At 36.6% G+C, this 20,403-nt stretch overlaps 1 protein-coding gene across 1 annotated transcript in view; it reads left to right on the top strand.

Moving 5' to 3' along the window:
- Nucleotides 1-519: 519 nt before the first annotated feature.
- The window catches only part of SLC12A2 (solute carrier family 12 (sodium/potassium/chloride transporter), member 2), a gene marked incomplete at its 5' end in the record, with an annotated part of 41,539 nt that continues 21,655 nt past the window's right edge, over nt 520-20,403 (top strand). The window contains 9 exons of the mRNA XM_010013572.1: nt 520-639; nt 2,592-2,667; nt 3,268-3,363; nt 5,266-5,405; nt 7,172-7,282; nt 10,187-10,295; nt 10,755-10,882; nt 10,970-11,054; nt 15,587-15,735. Coding sequence (XP_010011874.1) covers nt 520-639; nt 2,592-2,667; nt 3,268-3,363; nt 5,266-5,405; nt 7,172-7,282; nt 10,187-10,295; nt 10,755-10,882; nt 10,970-11,054; nt 15,587-15,735 — 1,014 coding nt within the window. The remainder of the gene's footprint in view (nt 640-2,591; nt 2,668-3,267; nt 3,364-5,265; nt 5,406-7,171; nt 7,283-10,186; nt 10,296-10,754; nt 10,883-10,969; nt 11,055-15,586; nt 15,736-20,403) is intronic.

Here is a 20,403-nt window from a genome sequence, read left to right as displayed (position 1 = left end):
TGAATAATTTATTTCTTGAAAAATCGATCAAATGACAACAAAGTCTGAACTACAGCAAATGCTGTAGCTGAGACCAGTAACTTCTGGTAGAACAGTTTACACTTTCAGGTTAAGAAGGAAAACCTCCTGTGCTGTACAAGTCATTTCATTTGAAATGTTGTAGCTTTTTTTCTGAAAGACCATGTGTTTGTTTCTCAGTGCTGTAGAACTGATTCTTAAAAATATTATTCTGTCTGCTAGTGGATTGCCCTAACTGAAGCAGAATACCTAAATCTTCTGTGTAAGTTTGTTTTGTATACCTTGAATTCTGTGAGATGTCTCATGCCAGGAATGTAAAAGAAAAGCTTAAAACTTCTGCTTTGTCATTTTTTAATTTTTCTGTTTGTACAAGTAGATGAGTGGAGTTTTTTTACAGTGTATTAAGTGCCCTCTTTACTCTGTTAATCACATAAAAGTTGGGTTTTTTAATTTTTTTATTTTTAATTGTTTGTTTGTTTGTTCCCCCTCCCCCCCTCCAAGGAGCCTTTTGAAGATGGCTATGCAAATGGTGATGAAGGCACACCAGCTGGGGAAGCTACTGCCTCTTACACACCTGATAGCAAAGGAGTGGTCAAGTTTGGCTGGATAAAAGGTGTATTGGTAAGTCTGGTTATTGTACTTCAGTTTCTTACAGATTTGATCTCTCTATTAGCCTTCTTTTTTTGAGAGGGATTGTGATAGTGCTGTATAAAGAAAAGGTTATATGTATGAGAGATGTGAAAAATGCCATAATTTTGGGTAGAGTTTCTCTTACTTCTACTGACTTTTAGGGAAATGAATACTTCAGGACTTAAGTTTTCAAGGGATCATGATTTCTTAGCATGGGTTTTGTGGTTTTGAAGTTGCAAAATTTCCAAGAAGGAAAAAGATCATGTAAGTATTTATATGCAGTAGAAAAACTCCATGTGACTCTTAAGTGACAAAGACTAAAGCAAATGGAGTGAACACACTTCGTATGTGTTCACCTTGGATCTGTAGGAGTTTGTTTTACTTCACAGAAACAAAAATAATGTGTTGAGGAGAGTACCTACCAGTATATGGCAAAACTTGACCCCGATTAAGTATTTAAATTTTGTGGAACCTCTTACAAAAAATAATCTCCTACAATGTGGAGGTCTTAATATTGAACAGTGTAGTCATGGTGGAAAAAAAACACTAGTCTGCCCCCATCTGGAATAGTGCAAAATTAAAAGTGACATGGGGGTCTCGTTACAAGTACATATTAACTTATTTTTAATATTTTGGCAAGGAGAAACATGATTAATATGTACTCTCCAAAGCTGAAATATTTTATAGTGATGGTTGCAAGTGCAACAGTTAGTTAAAATACACTGAACTTGAGCATTCAGAATACCTAACTTTAGCTTGGCAATCTTCCACTGTGTAATAGCAACTTCCTTAAAAGTCTCAAAGCAGCCTTATTCATTCATATGGGAGAAGGAGAGTGCCTGCAGTAGCTGTAAAATGGGTATTACAGGCTTCTACTGAGGTACCCCAACCAAGGACAGAGTTGGTAACTTTGAAGCAGGTATGAAGCTGACTTTGGGTGTCTGCAAACCCAAATCCTCTGTTGGGCTATTTTTGTAAGCAATGACTCTTAAGTATTAAAAAGGGTAATAGGATAAAAGTTGCTGGCCATTTTATTCAAAAGTATATTTAAAAGTTTCAAGGAGGATGATCGCTTTTTCAGTGGTTTTAAAATCGCAGTTACTATTTCCTAGTAGGTATAAGCTGCCTGGGTGAATGTTTCCAGCTCATGCTATGGACATTTTGTGAAAGACTTCTTAAATCTCTGAGAACTTTTTACTTTTGTGCTTTGGAGAGGTCCTTGTCTCATTTCTAGTCCTAATGACCATCTAGACTTTTTGTAGGATTGATACCGTACTCTTCAGGTAAGAAGGAGAGCTAAGGTGTGTCATTAGTCTTCTGTCTAAATTCTGTATATTGTAAACTATTTTAATGAGGACTAAGAGTTTAAAATACAAAGATGAAAAATACAAACTACCACCACCACCCTTCTGTTAGTGTCCAGTTGTGTTGGAAAATAAAAAAAAAAAGTTGTAGGACTGGAAGTTGTGGTAGGTGCTTGTTTTATAAAATAAAAAGAATTAATTATTCAATAGGGTATTGTTTTAGAGTAATTTGAGGGGGTGGGGTTATTTTCAGGAGATCTGAAGTGGGGTTGTTGACCTCAGTCTCTAGATTTTGCAATCTTGTTTTTAGTCATGTATTCTGCAGTATAAATTTTTGATCCTGAAGTTTGGGTTCTAAATTATTGTTTGGTATAAGTGTCAAATACTGAAATACTGTAAATTGTTTGTGTTCAAGGTAATATATTTTTGTTCATCTTCAGGTTCCCTTTTTTTTTTTTTTTTTAACCAAACCATGTCTAATTAAAAAAAAAAACAAAACCCAAAACAATTATTCTCGTGAAAGTGTGAAAAGTGATGAAGAAAAAACTGCAAGATAATTTCAACATTAAAAACAGAAATTAAGAACTAGTGGAAATGACTGTAAGACCTAACCTACGTAAAATTTCTGTTTTACCTTAGGTGCGATGTATGTTAAACATTTGGGGTGTGATGCTCTTCATTAGACTTTCGTGGATTGTAGGACAAGCTGGCATAGGTACGTGTACTAATGCTATAATTTTATTTTAGTCACTTTTACATGTGATCCAAAAGAAATGTTGATCCTGAGCTTACACTTTATAGACGGGTAAAAATGTCCTTAATATTGCCAGTTTTAAGGATAATTTACCCTTATCTAAACTTAGCAGTATGAAGTTACTTGGACTTTTTCATCTAGTTGTAAGTTATATAATTTAAAATTGACATTTGTAAGTCTTCAGTGAACTTCAATCATAAAATTTTAATTTCTCGTTATCAAAATATGTGTATAGACCGTGTAGTACATAAGCAATTTTCTTTGAAGGCTTAAGTTAGTTTTGGGCTGCAGAAAATACCTCATCTGCAAAAGGCATGTGTTTCTTTGAGGCTCTAAGATACAGCTTTTACCCTGCTCATTAAAGAGAACATTTATCCAGTTTTGGTTTTATCCTGGAAACTTCTCTGTACAGTAGGGGATTGAAGAAGCTTTTGCTTGAATGTGTGGGACCACACACTGTAAATTTGTGTTGTATTTGCAAGACTCATTCTTTAAACCAGGGTTAGTTGAAGATTTGTACACTTCAATACTGCTGGACTTACACTCTCTCTTTTCCAAAAGGTCTGTCTGTTGTTGTTATTGGAATGGCCACTGTAGTGACGACTATTACAGGACTGTCTACTTCAGCAATAGCCACAAATGGGTTTGTAAGAGGAGGTAAACCTACTACATACTTTCATAAAGCTTATAAAGCTTCCATCACCCTGAAGTGTATACCTTAAAGATGAAGCCTGTAATTTGTTTTCCTTCCCCCCCCAACCCCCGCTTTTTTTTTTTTTTTTTTTTTTTTTTTTTTTAGCATTAGGGATAAGACTGTATGGATGAAATATAGAGAAGAGTTAGTTTTCTGAGGAGCCGAGTCTTCCCTATGTTCTGTATTTGATTAAGCAGTCATGTAATTAATGAAAAGCCAGTAATAGCCTACTAATTTGATTTTAATATTGGCTTGCTTTTCCACTGCCGAAGAAACATTATCTATTCTGAATTTTTGGAGTGTAAATGTTTTGAGATGCCCATATCCAGGAATGAATAGGTTCTTGATATTCTCCTGCATCTGCACTGGTGGTTTAAAGGGTATACATGTGTGCTTGTATATGTTCATGACCTGAAATAAAATTTACTAATGAAAAAATACATGCTATAGAAGGATAAGCTATAACTATATGGGAGCATACATGGACGTGTTCTTCTTCTGTTGGAATTTTTTTTTATACACAATAGGACTTCTTCAAACTCTTGATCTCTAGCTTTCCTGAGGGTGATGGTTTTCATTCTCTTTCATGGTTTATGACTGGTTGTCAACAATTCCTACAAAATAGTTTTGTAAGTGGTTGGTACCTTTGACATGCCTTTATGACAGAATTGCTACTACTAGAAAATATGGTGGAATTAAAGTAAAAGTTTATAAAATTCTCTTGATGAAGAATGAACAGAAAAACCTCACTATCATAAAGAGACCTAGCAGGAATCCTACTATTATGTTAAGCTTAGTATCTAAATATCCTTTTTTTCTTTTTTTTTTAATTCATTTATTTATATTTTTTTAAGTTGCATTGTGCATACTGGATTTTCCTGTTCATCTGAGAGCCAGTTTTCTTTTAGAGTCACTCTTGCAAAATAATGATTCATTAGAAAATTTGAAGTGCTGAACTGGAAAAATTGTAGAGTAAAATCACAGCTGTTCCTGTGAAAATCTTGCTTTACAGTAATATTTTTCCTATGTTAGCATTCTCATTTGCAAAGTATATCAAAGCTGGGTACCTACATATGTTTTGCACAACTGTAATGCAGTGAAATTAAGAATTTCCTGTTGCAAATTTTTAATGTGCACTCAATTACTTCAGGCTGGGAGCTGGAGGATTTTGTGGCTTATAGAAAGCTTAGCCTTAAATCAGAGGAATGTGCATTTGCTACTTTTTTTTTTTGCCCCCCTTCAATTTTCACTCTAATGCTGTGGATACTCAGGATTTCCATTTGTCATATGTCAGGTTTGAGATGTTGTATTTTACAAGTTCAAAAGTACAAAGAGTAAGTAAAATAAGAGTGGGAATGTGATTTGTTTTGTGAGTCCTATTGAGGAGCAGAAAACTCGCTTTACAACAGCACTTTAAAAAAAACAGTCATGGAGGTTTGGAACTTGAGTGGGTTTATTACAGTCTACTTTGCCCATTTCTTGAGCTATAGCTAATGAAAATGTGTAATAGTAGAACTATGCAGAAATGCTTTGAGTGTTTTGAAATAAAAAGCCCAGTAGTATTGCTGCTGCTTGTGTTTTACAGTTTGTTTTTTAACCATAGAACTGGTTGCATAGCTGAACAATATGATGTGGTACATAAGTCAGGTGATTATTTCCAACTGGTGTCTTGAAAACTTGAAATGTTCCTGAAACTTCATCATGCCTGTCCCGGAAGTACTGCGTTTTGGGTTATTTTCTAATACATCAGGGAAGATGAAAGCATAAATAGCATCTTGTTTGTGTAAACTTTAAATTGCTAATGACTGTCTCATGCTTTATCACATAGAGGGTTTTTTGTCTCTTTTTTTTTTTTTTTCTTTCAGGAGGAGCATATTACTTAATTTCAAGAAGTTTGGGGCCGGAATTTGGTGGTGCTATAGGTCTGATTTTTGCATTTGCCAATGCTGTTGCAGTAGCAATGTATGTTGTTGGCTTTGCAGAGACAGTTGTGGAGCTGCTCAAGGTATATGGATGATAGTGGTTATATTGATTACACTGTCCTTTAGGCAAGTTTTAGCTGTCATGTAATCATAAAATCATAGAATGGTTTGGGTTGGGAGGGATCATTAAAGGCCATGTAGTCCAACTCCCCTGCCATGCGCAGGGACACCTTCCACTATACCAGGTTGGTCAGAGTTCTGTCCAACCTACACTTGAATGTTCCCAGGGATGGGGAGTCTACCATCACCCTGGGCAACCTGTTAAGTGCCACACCACCCTTATAATAAAAAAATTTATCCTTATATCTAGTCTAAATCAATCCTCTTTGAGTTTAAAACTTACCCGTTGTCCTATTGCTATAAGCCCTATTAAAAAGTCTGTCCCCATTTGTCTTGTAACCTCCCTTTAAGTATTGAAAGGCTGCAGTAAGGCTTCCCTGGAGCCTTCTCTTCTCCAGGCTGAACAACTCTCTCAGCCTTTCCTTGTGGAGAGGTCTTCCAGCTCTCTGATCTGTGTCCCTCCTCTGGACCCATTCCAGGAGGTCCATATCTTTCTCTTACTGGGGTCCCCAGAGCTGAATGCAATACTTGAAGGGGAGTCACACAAAGAGTGTTGTATAGGGGCAGAGTCACTTCTCCTGGCCACACTCCTTTTAATGCATCCTGGTGTACGGTTGGCTTTCTGGGCTGCAAGCGCACATTACCAGCTCATGTCTAGCTTTCCATCCACCAGTATCCAGAAGTCCTCCTCAGCAGGGCTGCTCTCAATCCCTTTATCCCCCAGCCTTTATGGATGCATCACAATTGTCCTGACCGGTTCAAAGACATGCATTGAAGGACAAGGCTGATAGATCAGTGCAGTACTTGTACCTTGATGGATCAGTAAAATATTACTATAATTCAGTAGCTTTTGGTTAAAAAAAATAAAAAATAACCACACCACAAAAAACCAACAAGAAATTATCAAAGGTGTCAAATGGAAGCTTCCCACACTATCTCCTTGAAAAAATAAAATGTGCAATTTGTGGTAAAGTCCAGCCTGGCTGTTGAGGAAAAGGTTGTCAGTACAGATATGTGATGCAGAACCATGGTAGCATAGAATCAGCTAGTTTGGAAAAGACCTTTAAGATCATCAAGTCCAACCATTACCCCAGGACTGCCAAGACTACCATTAAACCATATCACCAATGCTGAGATTCTTGTTCTGAATTGTTTCTTTTAAGTGAAAGTCATTTATATTATACTTATTTTCAAAGGAGTTCTGCATATTAAACACTATGTCTTAACTTAAACACAGCCACGTATTATTTTTTTTTTTGAATATTTTGATTAAATGTAATACCGAGAAGAACTCTGTAGATGGCAAGAAGTTTGGAATACATTAAAAGAATTAAGAGTAATAGTGAATAACAAGTAAAATACATGTGCAGTTGTCTTGCTGGTTAATCTGATTCTCTGGCAGCTGAAGACAGGCCATTCTGCCTGGGGATGGGCTATGAATAGGAATTACCATTTCCACTTAAAAGATTCAGTGATTTAAAACAGGCAAAACCCAAATTATTTGTGTCTCTACGGGGAATTTAAAATGAGCAAATTTGCGGAATAGAGTTTGAATCTGTTAATAAATTACAGTCAGTAAAATGCTATTCTGCAGTAGGGAAGGTAGGTACTTGATGTAAGTGTATGACTGGGTTTTTTTGTCTTTGTGTGGTTTTCTTTTTTTTTGGTTTTTTTTTTGTTTTTTTTTGTGGTTTTGTTTTTTTTTTTGTTTTGTTTTGTTTTTTGTTAGGAAAATGGAGCACTGATGATTGATGAAATGAATGATATCAGAATCATAGGGGCTATAACAGTGGTTATATTGCTGGGTATATCCGTTGCTGGTATGGAATGGGAATCAAAGGTAAGGAACTTAACTTTTCTTCTGTGCTTCATAATTTTGATTCCATTTTCTACCTCAGCTGTTTCATTTATTCTTAGTACGTTTAGTGCACTCAGTATTGCATGCATGATATGTTAGACGTCAGCAGGCAGTTTTTACATAATAGCTCTCTAGTCTGGACAGAATTTGGACCTTAGACCACCTCACTCCACTGGAAGTTTGAATATCTATGAGAACTTAAAAACCACATAATCTACTCATAATGACACTGTCAAGTAGGTTAATGGTATTACTTGTTAGCCTGTAGTTGCCCAGAAGAGGGTAAGAGTAGTAGCATGGGAATATTCCCTCACTGGGAACTTCAGATGAGCTCTATAGATGGCAAATACAGGGCTGGAGCTGAAGCCGAAGCCCACCTGAAGTGATGTAGTTTTCTGCTAACTCAAACCCAGTATTTTTATTTCCTGTTCACTTTCTTTTGGTTTGTTTTCACTTGGAAACAGCCAGACAGTGGTGATGTGGTTCCTAGGCCCAGCATTGAGGACAGTTGTGTACATTGGTGGTGATGAAAGTGTAGGAGGGGGAACCCACTTTCCTCATCTTGTGGTTGCACAGTCTTAGGTCAACTCAGATGATGAACACAAACACATATAGATCCTAGGATATCGTAATATAGGGGTTGCCTTATTAGTTTTCTGCTCTGCATCACTAGGCAGAGTAGCTTGCTCTTTGTTTCCTGCACCTGGTTGGCTTTTACAGAATATTTGTCTATAGTGTGCTCGAAAACAATTGAGAAGAACCTCACTTGGTCTCCCTTCCCATTTGATACTTCTTTCACAATAGTTCCTATTTTCTGCAGCGACAGCCAACTGAAGAAGCTTTTTCATTTAAGTATTACAACAGTTTCTTATGCTCCTGCATGAAGATGATGATGATACTCATAGTTAAAATGAGAGAGGCGTTTTTCTCAGTGTTGCTTCTAGCCCTTGTAATGGGGATTGTAAAAAAAAAAAAAAGGAAGTACAGATTAAACGCATTGCTTAGATCTACCACAGGGAGAAATGAATCTACAGAAATTGAGTTTGGCACGTACTTGTAAATCAAACAGCACACTTGTGTACAAATTGTTTACCTTTTTCAGACAGTCCTTCACTGTCTGTAACTTCAGTTTTAATGGTATTTTTATGCACCTGGCTTCAAACAAGACTGTCTTCCTTGATCTTGACTGTTCAGGGTTTTTTTTGAATTAATTAGATGTTACTAACCCTCTAGCTACTATTACTTGAAGTCACAAGAAATGTCTTGCTTTTGCTCTGTAGCGTGAGCAATTCTATAGCAATAGCTTGCACAGAATACCCTGTTTAATGTTTCTGTATCAAACATGAATGTGGTATCATTGCGGTGTCATCCGTATTAGGACATAGGTAGCTTTCAAAAATCCTGTGCTCAATGCAGAAACCAAGGCTTCTTGGCTTAATTTCTGCGTCATGGAAGAAGGCAGGTAGGAGGGATGCTAAGCAACTGAACCTGTCAAACAAGCACTTCATGTGGGTTAACATGCAGCTTAGCATAGCAAAGCACTACTGCTTCTTTCTTGATTAAAGTGTCTGTGATGTTCTGTGCCTTCCCCATGACTTAGAGTATACCTTGCAAAATGGGACAAGGGGAACCTATAAGTAGATTTAAAAGCTAAAAAAGACAGGGATTCTAGGGAAGCCTGCTTAAAAAGTGACTTTTCAGAGTTTGTGATCTCTTGCCGCTTAGCTCCTTGTGTTGAAATCTTAGAAGCCCATTCTTTCTCTGAGACTTTTGAATGTAAAGAAGATATTCCGAAAATGCTCTTAGCTTCAGGGAGATCAGGTTTGTTACCGGGTAAATCCACTTGCTGCGATTACTCTGTGGTAACTTCATGATGAATTCTCTAGGCTTATTGAAGACTTCTGTAAGCACTCAGCTGCATCCTTTACACCTCTCGCCTATGCTCTGTTTATCACTGTACTACCCTGTTTTCTTATGATTTTGTGTGAACTGAAAGCTTTGTTTTGTATTACCAGCAACATCACGGTGCTGTTGTACATCAAGTTCTCATCCTAGACCTGAAAAAATAGTCAAACTACAAATAGATTCCCCTGAGCCACTGGCATGTATGCCTTCATAAGGAATCAAATACACAAAAGATAACATGAATGGTTAGAATAGTTAAAGTCATTGCTCATTTAAATGTAAAACCTCAACCACCTCTTCAATGCCTAGCTTTATCTTGACTCGTGCTTTTGAAGCATTGGATGGTTTAAAGTACTTCTTGTTCCAAGTATAGGGTTTATAATGGAGTTATTGAACAGTGACTAAAAATCTAGGTTGCAATGAAAAATTTTTAAGAAAACTAGAAATTAACAAGCAATTGTGGTAATGCACAGTTTAATTTCATAAATAAGGATTGAGAACATGATAATAACCAGTTCATTGCATAAAATATCAAACAAAAGTTGTTTGATTCCTGATTTAATAAAATTCTTAGTAATATAAATATCAGATACTAAGGTATAAGGCTAAGTATTGTAATCACAGTTAATAAGGCAATATTCCTAGGATTTGTGTGCATTTACCTCTTGTGAATATCTTCAATCTGCTCAAATCCATTTCTTCTGGAAGGTTGACAGAGAAAATAGTTCTTTTAAGTCAGTTGTCTTTAAAAGTATACCTTGAGGGTATGGTTGTTAAACTTACAAATTATTCCTATTTCTTTGTTAAAAACCCCAGTACATGTTCTCTCCAGCTTGCCTTATTTATTTGTGGGAAAACAAACTGTGAGAAGACTAAGCTGAATTTGGAATCAAATCAATATTTAAATTTTAGAATACAACACTGAAGCTTGAAACTGTAAAAAAGAGCAAATTCTGTCTGACTGCAATCATTACGTTTCAGGCACAGATAGTCTTACTGGTGATCCTCATACTTGCTATTGGAGACTTTGTCATTGGAACATTTATTCCTTTGGACAGCAAGAAGCCTAAAGGTTTCTTTGGTTATAAAGGTACGTTGAAACAGTTAGTATTGTAAATAATATCTTTGTGAAGAGTAGATACGCTGTCATAATAAAAATGAAGCTATAAAATAGCTTATAGTCCTGTTTAAGTATAGACGTACATTTCCCGCCCCCCCCACCACCCCCACCCCGATTCTTCCAAACTTCTGCAGCTTTGTTCCTTAAAGCTACTGGGCCAAAAATTGGTCCTGTCTACTTAATATTGATTATATTAAATCTAAAAAAGCTGTATGATACTGTGAGTATTTTTTCTGGTTTTAAAAGCTGTTTAAATATTGTGTTGACCGAGTCGAAGTGATGAACTAGGACTTAAATGTTCTACGCTTAGTTTTAAGAAGGTCATACAGCTGTGACTTTCAGCTTTTTTTGTGGAGCCAATAATGGCTGGAATGGGCTAATACTGTAGCCTTTGTACAAATATTGATATACTTAAATCTCTTTCTACAGCTGAAATATTTATGGAGAATTTTGGTCCAGATTTCCGACATGAGGAAACTTTCTTTTCTGTATTTGCTATTTTCTTCCCTGCTGCAACTGGCATACTTGCTGGTGCAAATATCTCGGGTGATCTTGCGGTGAGTAGTGGATTAGAAAATACTGTTCACAAACACTGAGTGTGCATTTATCTCTGTCATCACTGTCCACTGACATTTTTCTTTCAGGATCCTCAGTCAGCCATACCTAAAGGAACGCTGTTGGCCATCTTAATTACTACATTGGTTTACGTAGGAATTGCAGTATCTGTAGGTAAATAGAGAATGTTTTTAACTTTATCCTTTTGCGTTTTTTCTGAGGGTGTGTTTTGATATGGTTTATGTAATTCATTATGTAAAATCATTATGATTAACTTTCATGAATGGGAAAGTGATAGCCAGAGGTTTCTGATTTTTGTTGTTGGAGGTTCAATATTCAGTTGGTTTTATAATTTCCTAAGATGAATGAGGTTTTTTTTTGGGGGGTTTTTTGGGGGTTTGTTTTTGTTTCTGGGTTGTTTTTTTTTCTCCCCCTAAGACTGGTGACCGCTTCAGACTAAAGCACAAAAGACTTCATATGGATGTTTCCTCGTTTGTTGCAGTTACTTTTGTTAAAAGATTTACAATTTAGCAGTGGGCTAATCTCTGAATTAGAAAAATGAGTTTTCAGAAAATAGTTGCTGAACAAACACCTATATTGATTTGAAGATGATGATGGACAGGTTGGATGGAGTCTTGGGCGACATGGTTTAGTGCGAGGTGTCCCCGCCCATGGCAGGGGGGTTGGAAGTAGATGATCTTAAGGTCCTTTCCAACCATAACTATTCTATGATTCCATGGTCAGCTAGCCAAAATGAATTGTGAGATGATCAAACAGCATTTTGGTAAGGATACAGGAGCAGTAATTCCCCAGTAAAGGGAGTGGAGAGAGTAGTGACTTCATCTGGACATCCCACTTTTGGAAGCGTTGTCGTGTTTGGAAATGTTATAATTTCCTAAAATTTTGTTTTTATGTGGAAAGGGGAGAGCAATCATAGACTGACCTGAGTCTTCTATAACCCCTCTTCCTGGTCTTCCCCACCCCACAGTGACTTCAAATTCTTTGTAGCATTTGCCTTGAGTTTTGATGCTCCCTATATCAGTGTTGCTCCAAAGCATCAGTGGTCAACCAAGACTTTTTCCCCCTGATAAAGTAATTCTGTTCTAGTAACCTTAAGAACTTCTTATTGCTCAGTGGAAAGTAGGTTGAGGGGAGACCTTACCACTCTCAACCTCCTTTCAGGGGGTTGTAGTAGTAGTGGGTGTTGGTCTCTTTTTCCCAAGTAACAAGCAATAGGACAACAGGAAATGGCCTCAAGTTGTACCAGGCGTGGTTTAGATTGGATATTAGGAAAAATTTCTACCCCGAAAGGGTTGCCAAGCATTGGAACAGGCTGCCCAGGGAAGTGCCCCTAGAGGTATTTAAAAGATGTGTCGGTGTGTCTACCGTCTAAACAATGTGCTTTAGTGGTGGACTTGCCAGTGTTGGGTTTGCCCTTGGCCTTGATGATCTTTCAAGCCTTTTCTAACCTAAGTGATTCTGTAAGATAAGATTGTAATAGTATCTTGCATATTTCTTGCCTATGATTTGGAAATGTTTTTATTAGCGTACTTCTGGCAGCAGTAATCAATTTTCACCTTTCCTTATCTTAGCTGTGCTGCCTTTTGAATGAAATTCTCATTTATAAGAGTACCATTGATCTTAGTACTAATGATACTTCCTTTCCAAAGATACCAATCTTGCTAGTCTGCCTCTGTTGGCTAACGTTGTACTGTAGCTCTGCCAAATAGTTGCTCTGTAGTGATTGCGCTTTATGCAGCATAATGACCTACACTTATTTCCTAAATAGATTGACCACATAGACCTCTGCTACCAAATTTGAATAATTTAGAACTTGAACCCACATGAGAGCAAAGTGCTCATTAAAATTCATTTGATAATGGAATACTTTGATCGTCTTTCAAACATGAAAAACCTAATTTTTCGTACTGCAAAAGGAACAGCTTGCAAAACCAACAGAACATGACATTGTTTGATGCATCAGACATGTCCTGCTTTAGTTGCCTTCTGTAACTTACACTTAGAATTCTTGTAGTTAAAAAAGCCCAGTGCTGTGGTAGAAGATTATGATGTGAGTGAAATTTAGGGTTTTTGAGCTGTTGGATCAGGAATCAGGCAAATACAAATACTTCTATTACTTTCCTCACACACTATTACCCACTGTAAGTTTCCAGAGTAGTGATAAGCATGTCACTGAAACTTAAAAGAGGCTAGTAAATGTCACTGAGTAGTCATGTTTGAAGGGAAAGATGATGTTCTGAATTTAGCTCAGATCTGCATGCTCTGTACTAAGTAAGAGGGTTCAACTGAATAGAGAAGGCTTAGAAGAGGAAAACTGTTAGTCCTGCTGCTAGAGCTAGGCAGCCTACTTCAGAAAGATAACAGCTGTGAGAAAAAGTATTTGGTTTTGTACTTTAGCAAGGGACTAATGCAGATATGCAGGTGGCAGGGTGAAGATTGTACAGCCAATTTTGATATCAAAATTTGTGAAAGATGTATTGCAAAGAAAAACATTTACTGCTTTAAAAACAAGAGAAGCTCTGATTAAAAAAACCCCAAGCTCTTAGTAGGGTTAAGATACGCTTTTTGTACACAGGGAAGTAAAACTAATTAGTGAGAACCTAACTGTAGCTGTTTCTAGCACCTGACACTCAGCTGCAGTCTGAAGGACTCAGTGTAGAATCTCTGGAATCCTTGCTGGTTGTATGAAATTAGGAGGTAACTTGATAGAAGTGGTGTGTTCACCTGGGGCTTATAGTATGGCAAAACTTTACTTTGGCAAGAACATGTCTATAAATGCCTTTCCTGTTTTTTACAGGAAAGAAGACATAAAGGTTCTTAACAAAAATGTTGCAAGAATTTTATAAATAAATAAAACTTTTCTGAATGAGAGTTAAGTAAAACATCTGGACTTTTACTTATATTTAAATATCTTCTACTGAGAGTGGAGCCTGCCCAGCTGGCTTCTGTTTTGCGTTCTCTCATAGCAAGGCTCTCATTAAGTTTGTTCATAGTATGATTGTCGCTGTTGGTCATACTTTGATTCCATATGTGAAAGACCTGCCAGTGAGTTGGATCTGAACTCTTAAAGGGAATGAGGAATAGAAGGGCTATGATAGTGCATTGGAGCTATTTATTGGGTTGCTTAACTTAATGGGCCTGCCACTGCAATCTATTACCAACAAAATGTTATATACAAATAGTTCTACTAGTAAGTGTATTGTAACATCCATTATATATTGCTTGAATGCTGGGGCAAATACTTGCGTAGTAGAAAAGAAACTTTCTCATACAGAGTTTTTACTCTCATTTAAAACAGAACAACAACCAGAAAAAAAAAAAACCCAGCCTGTTTACATACCCACAAGAAAAGCATGACAGATGGTCGATATAGGAAACTTACTGAAATTGAACTCATTTGGCCTAATTAGTAACTGAAAAATAAATCTAAGAAGTGGGAGGATTAACTAATGTCCACCTATGAGGTATCACTGTTTTAACAGCTGAGAAGCAATCTAAATATGCTATGTAGGTATTTAGGAGTTCATTTTCCTAATGAAAGACAAAATACATAGATAACAGGGGTTGTTAGAGCAGAAACATAAGCTTGCAGCACATCCATGCCCTTCTTTTTATTTTGCAAGTAAGTAACCTAGGTCCTCAGTAGTCACATAGCTCTATTCGCAGGACCTCTGTGTCATAAAAGTTTCTGAAAGACCAAATTAAGGGAATTCTATTGAATACTGCTCTGTAAACGTCTCTCTTCCCCACTCTGTACTTAATTCCTGTTCCTGGAAACATTTGTTGGTGTCCAAACAATCTGACTACCTTAACTATTAAACCATAGAATGTTAATAATACGTAGTCTGCTCTAGTTTGTGTTGTTCTTTGAGACAAAAAACCTTGAAGCAGAAGACTTGTGGGCTTTCTGGTATTCCTGGTTTGGTTTTTTTTTCTTTTTAGTATATAAGAGGTAAAATGCTATGTCTTCAGCATTTTCTTGACCAGTCAAATTACAAATAATCATAGATGAATTAAAGACAGAAGTTTAAGTGATAAAATTAATTATAAAAAAGGTAGTAGCAGTGGGATCATCCAGCTTTGTTTTTAACCAAGAAACCAAAATAAAATACCACACAGGAGGTGGCTTGTTTTAGTGTTGGGAAATGGCTTGCAAGAGGCTTTCATGATAAACTACTTAATTTTCTGAATGTCTGAGCGTAAGAGTGGAAAAGAAGTAACTGCAACACTATGCACACTTGTCTACGTGCATACATTCCTAAAATGCATTCCTCTAGGAAAACTGACAAAAAGAGAAACTATAAAATCAAGTGATGATGAATAATACTAACTTAAGTTAAAGAGCTGTGTGAAAACTCATTATTCAGAACTAATATGTTGAACTAAAACTGTGCCGTTAACTTTTGCAAGTCTATTGACATTATTTTCCTCTGTGCTAAAACTTTCCTTTCTTACTAGATTCATATTTATTCAAGGCAAGAGAGCAATTAGTTTGCTTGTTTGTAATTGTTCCTCACAATGAAGATGCGCTTAGTACTGAAATGTATTAAAGATGTAAATGCTGTATTTTAATGTTGCTTTGTGAGACTGTGTATACATAAAACGGGAATTGAGCTTGACACGTGATTAAGTTCAGGTTCAGCCTATTCATGCCTTTTTTTATTTTGTTACTGTGTTCACTCTAGGTTCCTGTGTTGTGCGGGATGCGACAGGGAGTGTTAATGACACCATTGTCACGGAGCTGATGAATTGCACTGCTGCAGCTTGCAAATTAAACTATGATTTCTCATCCTGTCAGACAGGATGTCAGTATGGGCTAATGAACAATTTCCAGGTATAAAACTTTCTCCTAAATCTGTTTACTGGCTTTTGTGTTTGTTCTTTTTTTTAATTGCATATCAAGGAAAAACAGGCTAAAAATATAAGGTTTATCTGTAATAGTTAAGCAGTATGCAGGAGAACAATGTATGTTAAGAATTTTTGGGTCTTGTACAGTGGAGAGAGACATATTTACTCTTCTTTTGAGTAAGCTGCTTAGGTTAGGTGGTGGGACTGCAACTTTCTAGGTGTCTGAATGCCATCATTCAGTGGCATGGATAGATGTACTCATTGTTCAGTAGTGATGCATAGTAATCATAGGCAGCCTCTGTCAGTAACGTGTTCCTTAATTTTTTAAGTTTCTTAGGAAATATGCTGAATTCCTATGAATGTTTTACTTATCTGTCACAGTATCCTGTTTAATGGTGAAACTGTTGTCAGTTTTCATAAAACCAGATCTTACTGAATTAAATGCTCTGGAAGTCATCGGGTAATTCATAGTCTTCAACTTATACTTCACAGGTAATTGAGTGTCCACGAACTGTTGGTCAGGGTTTGAAACAAACTAAGGAAAACATACTTGTTGCTAATTGATTTAAACTCCCTTGGCCCTAAATTTTTCCAGTAGGTGCGCAAAAAGTTGTCTAGAGACTAAGATTAAATCCACTAATGAGAAAGGTGTCTGGCTTGTGGGTTTTGTTTAGAATTATGTGGTACATCTACTCCTTACGTGTGGTACCTGTACTCCTAAACTGCAAAGCTGGTCAGAAAACCTTTTTGATACATGCTGAAATAATGTTGCAGTGAAGACCATTCTACTAGAGTAAAATCAGAGTACATTTTACTTTGTTCTGGTTTAGAAAAAGTCTGTATTTAGAAACATTTCAGAATTGCTGTTGTGGGAGTAATTCTGCAAAATTGCATGACTCCCCTCATTTGTTTAAGCTCAGAAGAAGCCAGTATGTTGTCAAATGTGCAACTGAGAATAGCATGGAACTCATTCCCTTTGTATCTTTTCCTGTAAGTAATAAATACCATAAATGTTGCTTGTACTTCTAATAAGTTAGTCATTAATATTCTAGTTTGTTAACATTTGGTCTAAAGAATACTTCTGTCTCCCAGATTATTCTTGCTTATCTCTGTGGCAAAACTAGTGGGTTCTGAATGGGAAAAGGCACTTCCAAGGGCAGGTGCTGCTCAGAGAATGCACTACCCCTTATGGCCCCTTTTTTGGGGGTGTTTTGAAAACTTCATTATGGAGACTACACAGCATCTCTGGACAACCCATTGCAGCACTTAGCCACCTTATCTGTGGAATTTTGTTTTTGTAGTGCCCAGCTGGACTTTTCCATGTGGTTTGTTTTCTCTCTTATCCTCACAGGTTTTGAGTCTAAGATTCTGTTTTTTCAGATGTCAGAAGGAAATTGTTTGCATGAGATGCTACCTATACATAAACTGTTGTCCATTTTCTGATGTGAACTGCCCTCAGCTTCGTAGCTCTGAATGGTAGCTGTAAGGAGATGCTTTTTGGTTTTGGTTTTTTGCTTTTTTTGCTTTTTTTTTAACATGCAGGTCACAGGGAGGGTGCTCCAAACTTGTGTACCTCCCCAGCTCATCATACAAATGTAAATTCTTTCTGTAGGTTAAATAACTGACAATAATTACTTCACAAACCTAAATTAATCCATAAAGTAGTGAAGATGGTTGTATTTACCATACAGTATGTAAGCATGTAGGTTCTGAGGTAGAAAGTGTCAGGTTATGTGTATGCACAGCCTGATGACTTCATCAATTCAGTACACTTCTTGCTGCATTCAGTTCTTTTGGCAAAGAATTAATTTGAAATTAGTGCTTAGGCAGCTGGTGTTCTGAATGCGTTTGGGCAGCAAATGGATGACTTGTAGTATGATTTACCTGTGAAAAGCTTAGATGATGCTAAGAAACTTGAACTGAGAACAGCTGGTGAAACAGGCTTAGTCAGACTGGCATAGAAAGACCATCCTTAGTTTCTGTTGTAGTCACTGTAAATGAATGAAGTTCTCACAAGCTTCAGACATTCTCTGCTTAGTGTCGGTGATATTTCTGTGCCCAGGCTGTTACCTGGTAAAAGAGTAACTTCAGAAACTTGTTTTGGGCTCTATAGTCTCAGCCTGGAACTTCCCCAAATAAGGTGTAGCTTTGGGCAATCTAAATGCAGGATTTGGTCAACTTTGGGTGAAAGTTGAAAGTTGAAAGTACATGAAATTCAGAAGAAATTCAGAAATTCTGTGCATAAATACAGAAGCAATGTAAAAGTTCTCCTAGAACATTCTTCCTACGAAGGAAGGCAGTTGTGAAACATTTGAAAAAAGTTAGGGGGAAGGGGATTTTAACAGTGCTTTGTCCATACTCATTATAAAAACATAACTTTAAAGAATCTGCTGTTTGTTTTCATGTGGCATTTTTTTCTGCTCCACAATGGCTGGACCAAAGAACAGAAACTGTAGTCAAAATATTTTATTATCCCAGTTAGGAAACTGTCTGAACAGTAAATGCCAGGCAAACATAATGAGTTCCTAATCAGTAGTATCTATGACTATTTAATAGCTATATCTCACTCAGCAGTATCTGTCTCGACATATCAGTGGTAACAGGGCAATTTTAACAAGATACCTGTCCTTCCCATTCTGTGTGTTCTTTCAAGGATGAAAATTTCAGTGCTATAGCTAACACCATATGTGGGCTTCTTGGTTTTTGTGGTCAAGAGGTCTGGATTATGGTGTGCATGCTGGGGGAGAGGGGAGGGTTTTGCATACCAATTCTGCTGGAACTGGTTTTCTTTTAGTTCTCTTAGCTTAAATGGAGCTTCCTAATGTCTCTTACGTTACAGCTTTTGAAATGGGCAAACATCATCTGCTTATATCTGACTCAGAATTCTCTCAAATTTATAAAATGGATGTAATACTTAAAAGTAGTGTAAAGAAATTGAAGTAATGAAGAAAAGGTATAAAGAGAATGTAAAATCTGAGTAGATTGTAAGAAGTAAATTGCAAGAAATTGGTGCAAATGTAGTAAAGTGAAAACCTCAAAATAACAATGTTTTAAATTGGATGGGAAGAAAAGCAATGGTGACTTGCACACAGATTCTGTCCATATAAAGTATTTCCAGGGAAGATTGAGTCATCCATGCAGGGAAGAAAATTTTCATACTACTTCTACAAAGATTATTCTATGCTGGTTTATTATGTTGCTATAGGAAAGGTTTCTTTCTAAAATATTTCAGCACAGCATTTACACCCTGAACTTCTCTTTTAGAAATAGTGTAGGGTTATTACAAACTGGCATTTACACCTGTAACTTTTTCTGTTGATTATAAAACTAACTTAAAACTGGGTGCCAGAGAGGTAACTTTAATGCATGTGTCATTAGTTTTATTCAACTATGAACAAATGCCTCTTCTAACTTTTTTATTTGTTTGTTTTTTGTTATCAGCTAGAGATATGCTTCAGGAAATTCTCTCCACTCATTATGGCTCTATGACAGCTATTTCACTCTCATCTCATGCACATGCAATTATTTAATTCTTCTTTTTAGGAAAGGCATGCCTTGAACTAACGAGTGAAACCTGATGTAGTTTAGAGATTTGTTTGATTGAGAAACCCAGCAGCCTTTGTTAGTCTGTTCTGAAGAAAAACACTGAATTTTATTGTTAGTTAAGCCCTAGGAGTACGAATAAAACTGCATCAGTCACCTGTATATTATTTCTGAGAGCATGTTCTGCCTAGTTAAGATTGCTTTAGATAGCTAGATTTTACATCTTCAGGTGACAGTAACTTAACAGTAACATGAAGGTTCTGCATGATCATTCTTGCCTTCCTTCAGTACCTTTCTTGATAGTGTAGGTGAGGTTGACAGGATGGAAGGGGCAAGTAGGCAGTGTAAATGATGCAGAACCTCATGCTTGAAAGGCACCATTCTGGGTTTGATCCATTAACTAAAACCATAAGCTTTTTCAAGATAAAATTCTTTCATAGTGGCTGTCTTCAAGCAGCTTAAGCTTTTGTTTCGTAAACAAAATAACTCTATTAAACCATGATTGCATTTTAAATACATAGTTCTGTATCTTCACTTGAAATACGCAAAGCTGGATGCAGCTATAGTATGTAAGTAATCAGTAGAATGATAGAAGATGGTCTTTAGGCTATATGGGAATTAGACAGTAACTGCTTTTGTTCTGATTTAGGAAATTTTTTAGTTTTAACATTGTTTTAGATTTAGCTTACTAAGCATCTCTACCAAGAATTGTATATTGTATTTCACTCACTGGCATTACAAAGATGTCCTAGGATATGATCTTGGGGAGATAGGAAACAAGTTTGTCCTGTCCTTTTGGTTTTGAATGGGAAGCAAATATAACTTAGGGTGATGGAGATATTAAGAAAGACAATCATCCTTCCCAAAATTCATTTGTTTTGTCACTTGGGCTTTCTGAGACCATGTTATCCAGTGGTAGGCTAGTCAAAATACATAATAAATTTCAATATATTTTTCTTACATTACTTATTTTTAACCCTTTTACGAGCCCATGGGAGACTTTGCCATTGATTACTCTGACCCAAGAATTACATGGTTGCACTGTATTTTGTGTGAAAAGCCCCCTTCTCTTGTTCTGAAATTAGGATCCACTTATATACCTTGATTTGTT

Source organism: Nestor notabilis, unplaced genomic scaffold, assembly GCF_000696875.1.
Source record: "Nestor notabilis isolate BGI_N333 unplaced genomic scaffold, ASM69687v1 scaffold31070, whole genome shotgun sequence".
NCBI classification, from domain to species: domain Eukaryota; kingdom Metazoa; phylum Chordata; class Aves; order Psittaciformes; family Psittacidae; genus Nestor; species Nestor notabilis.
Note: the sequence above shows the minus strand (reverse complement) of the source record. Positions and strands in the feature narration are given on the sequence as shown.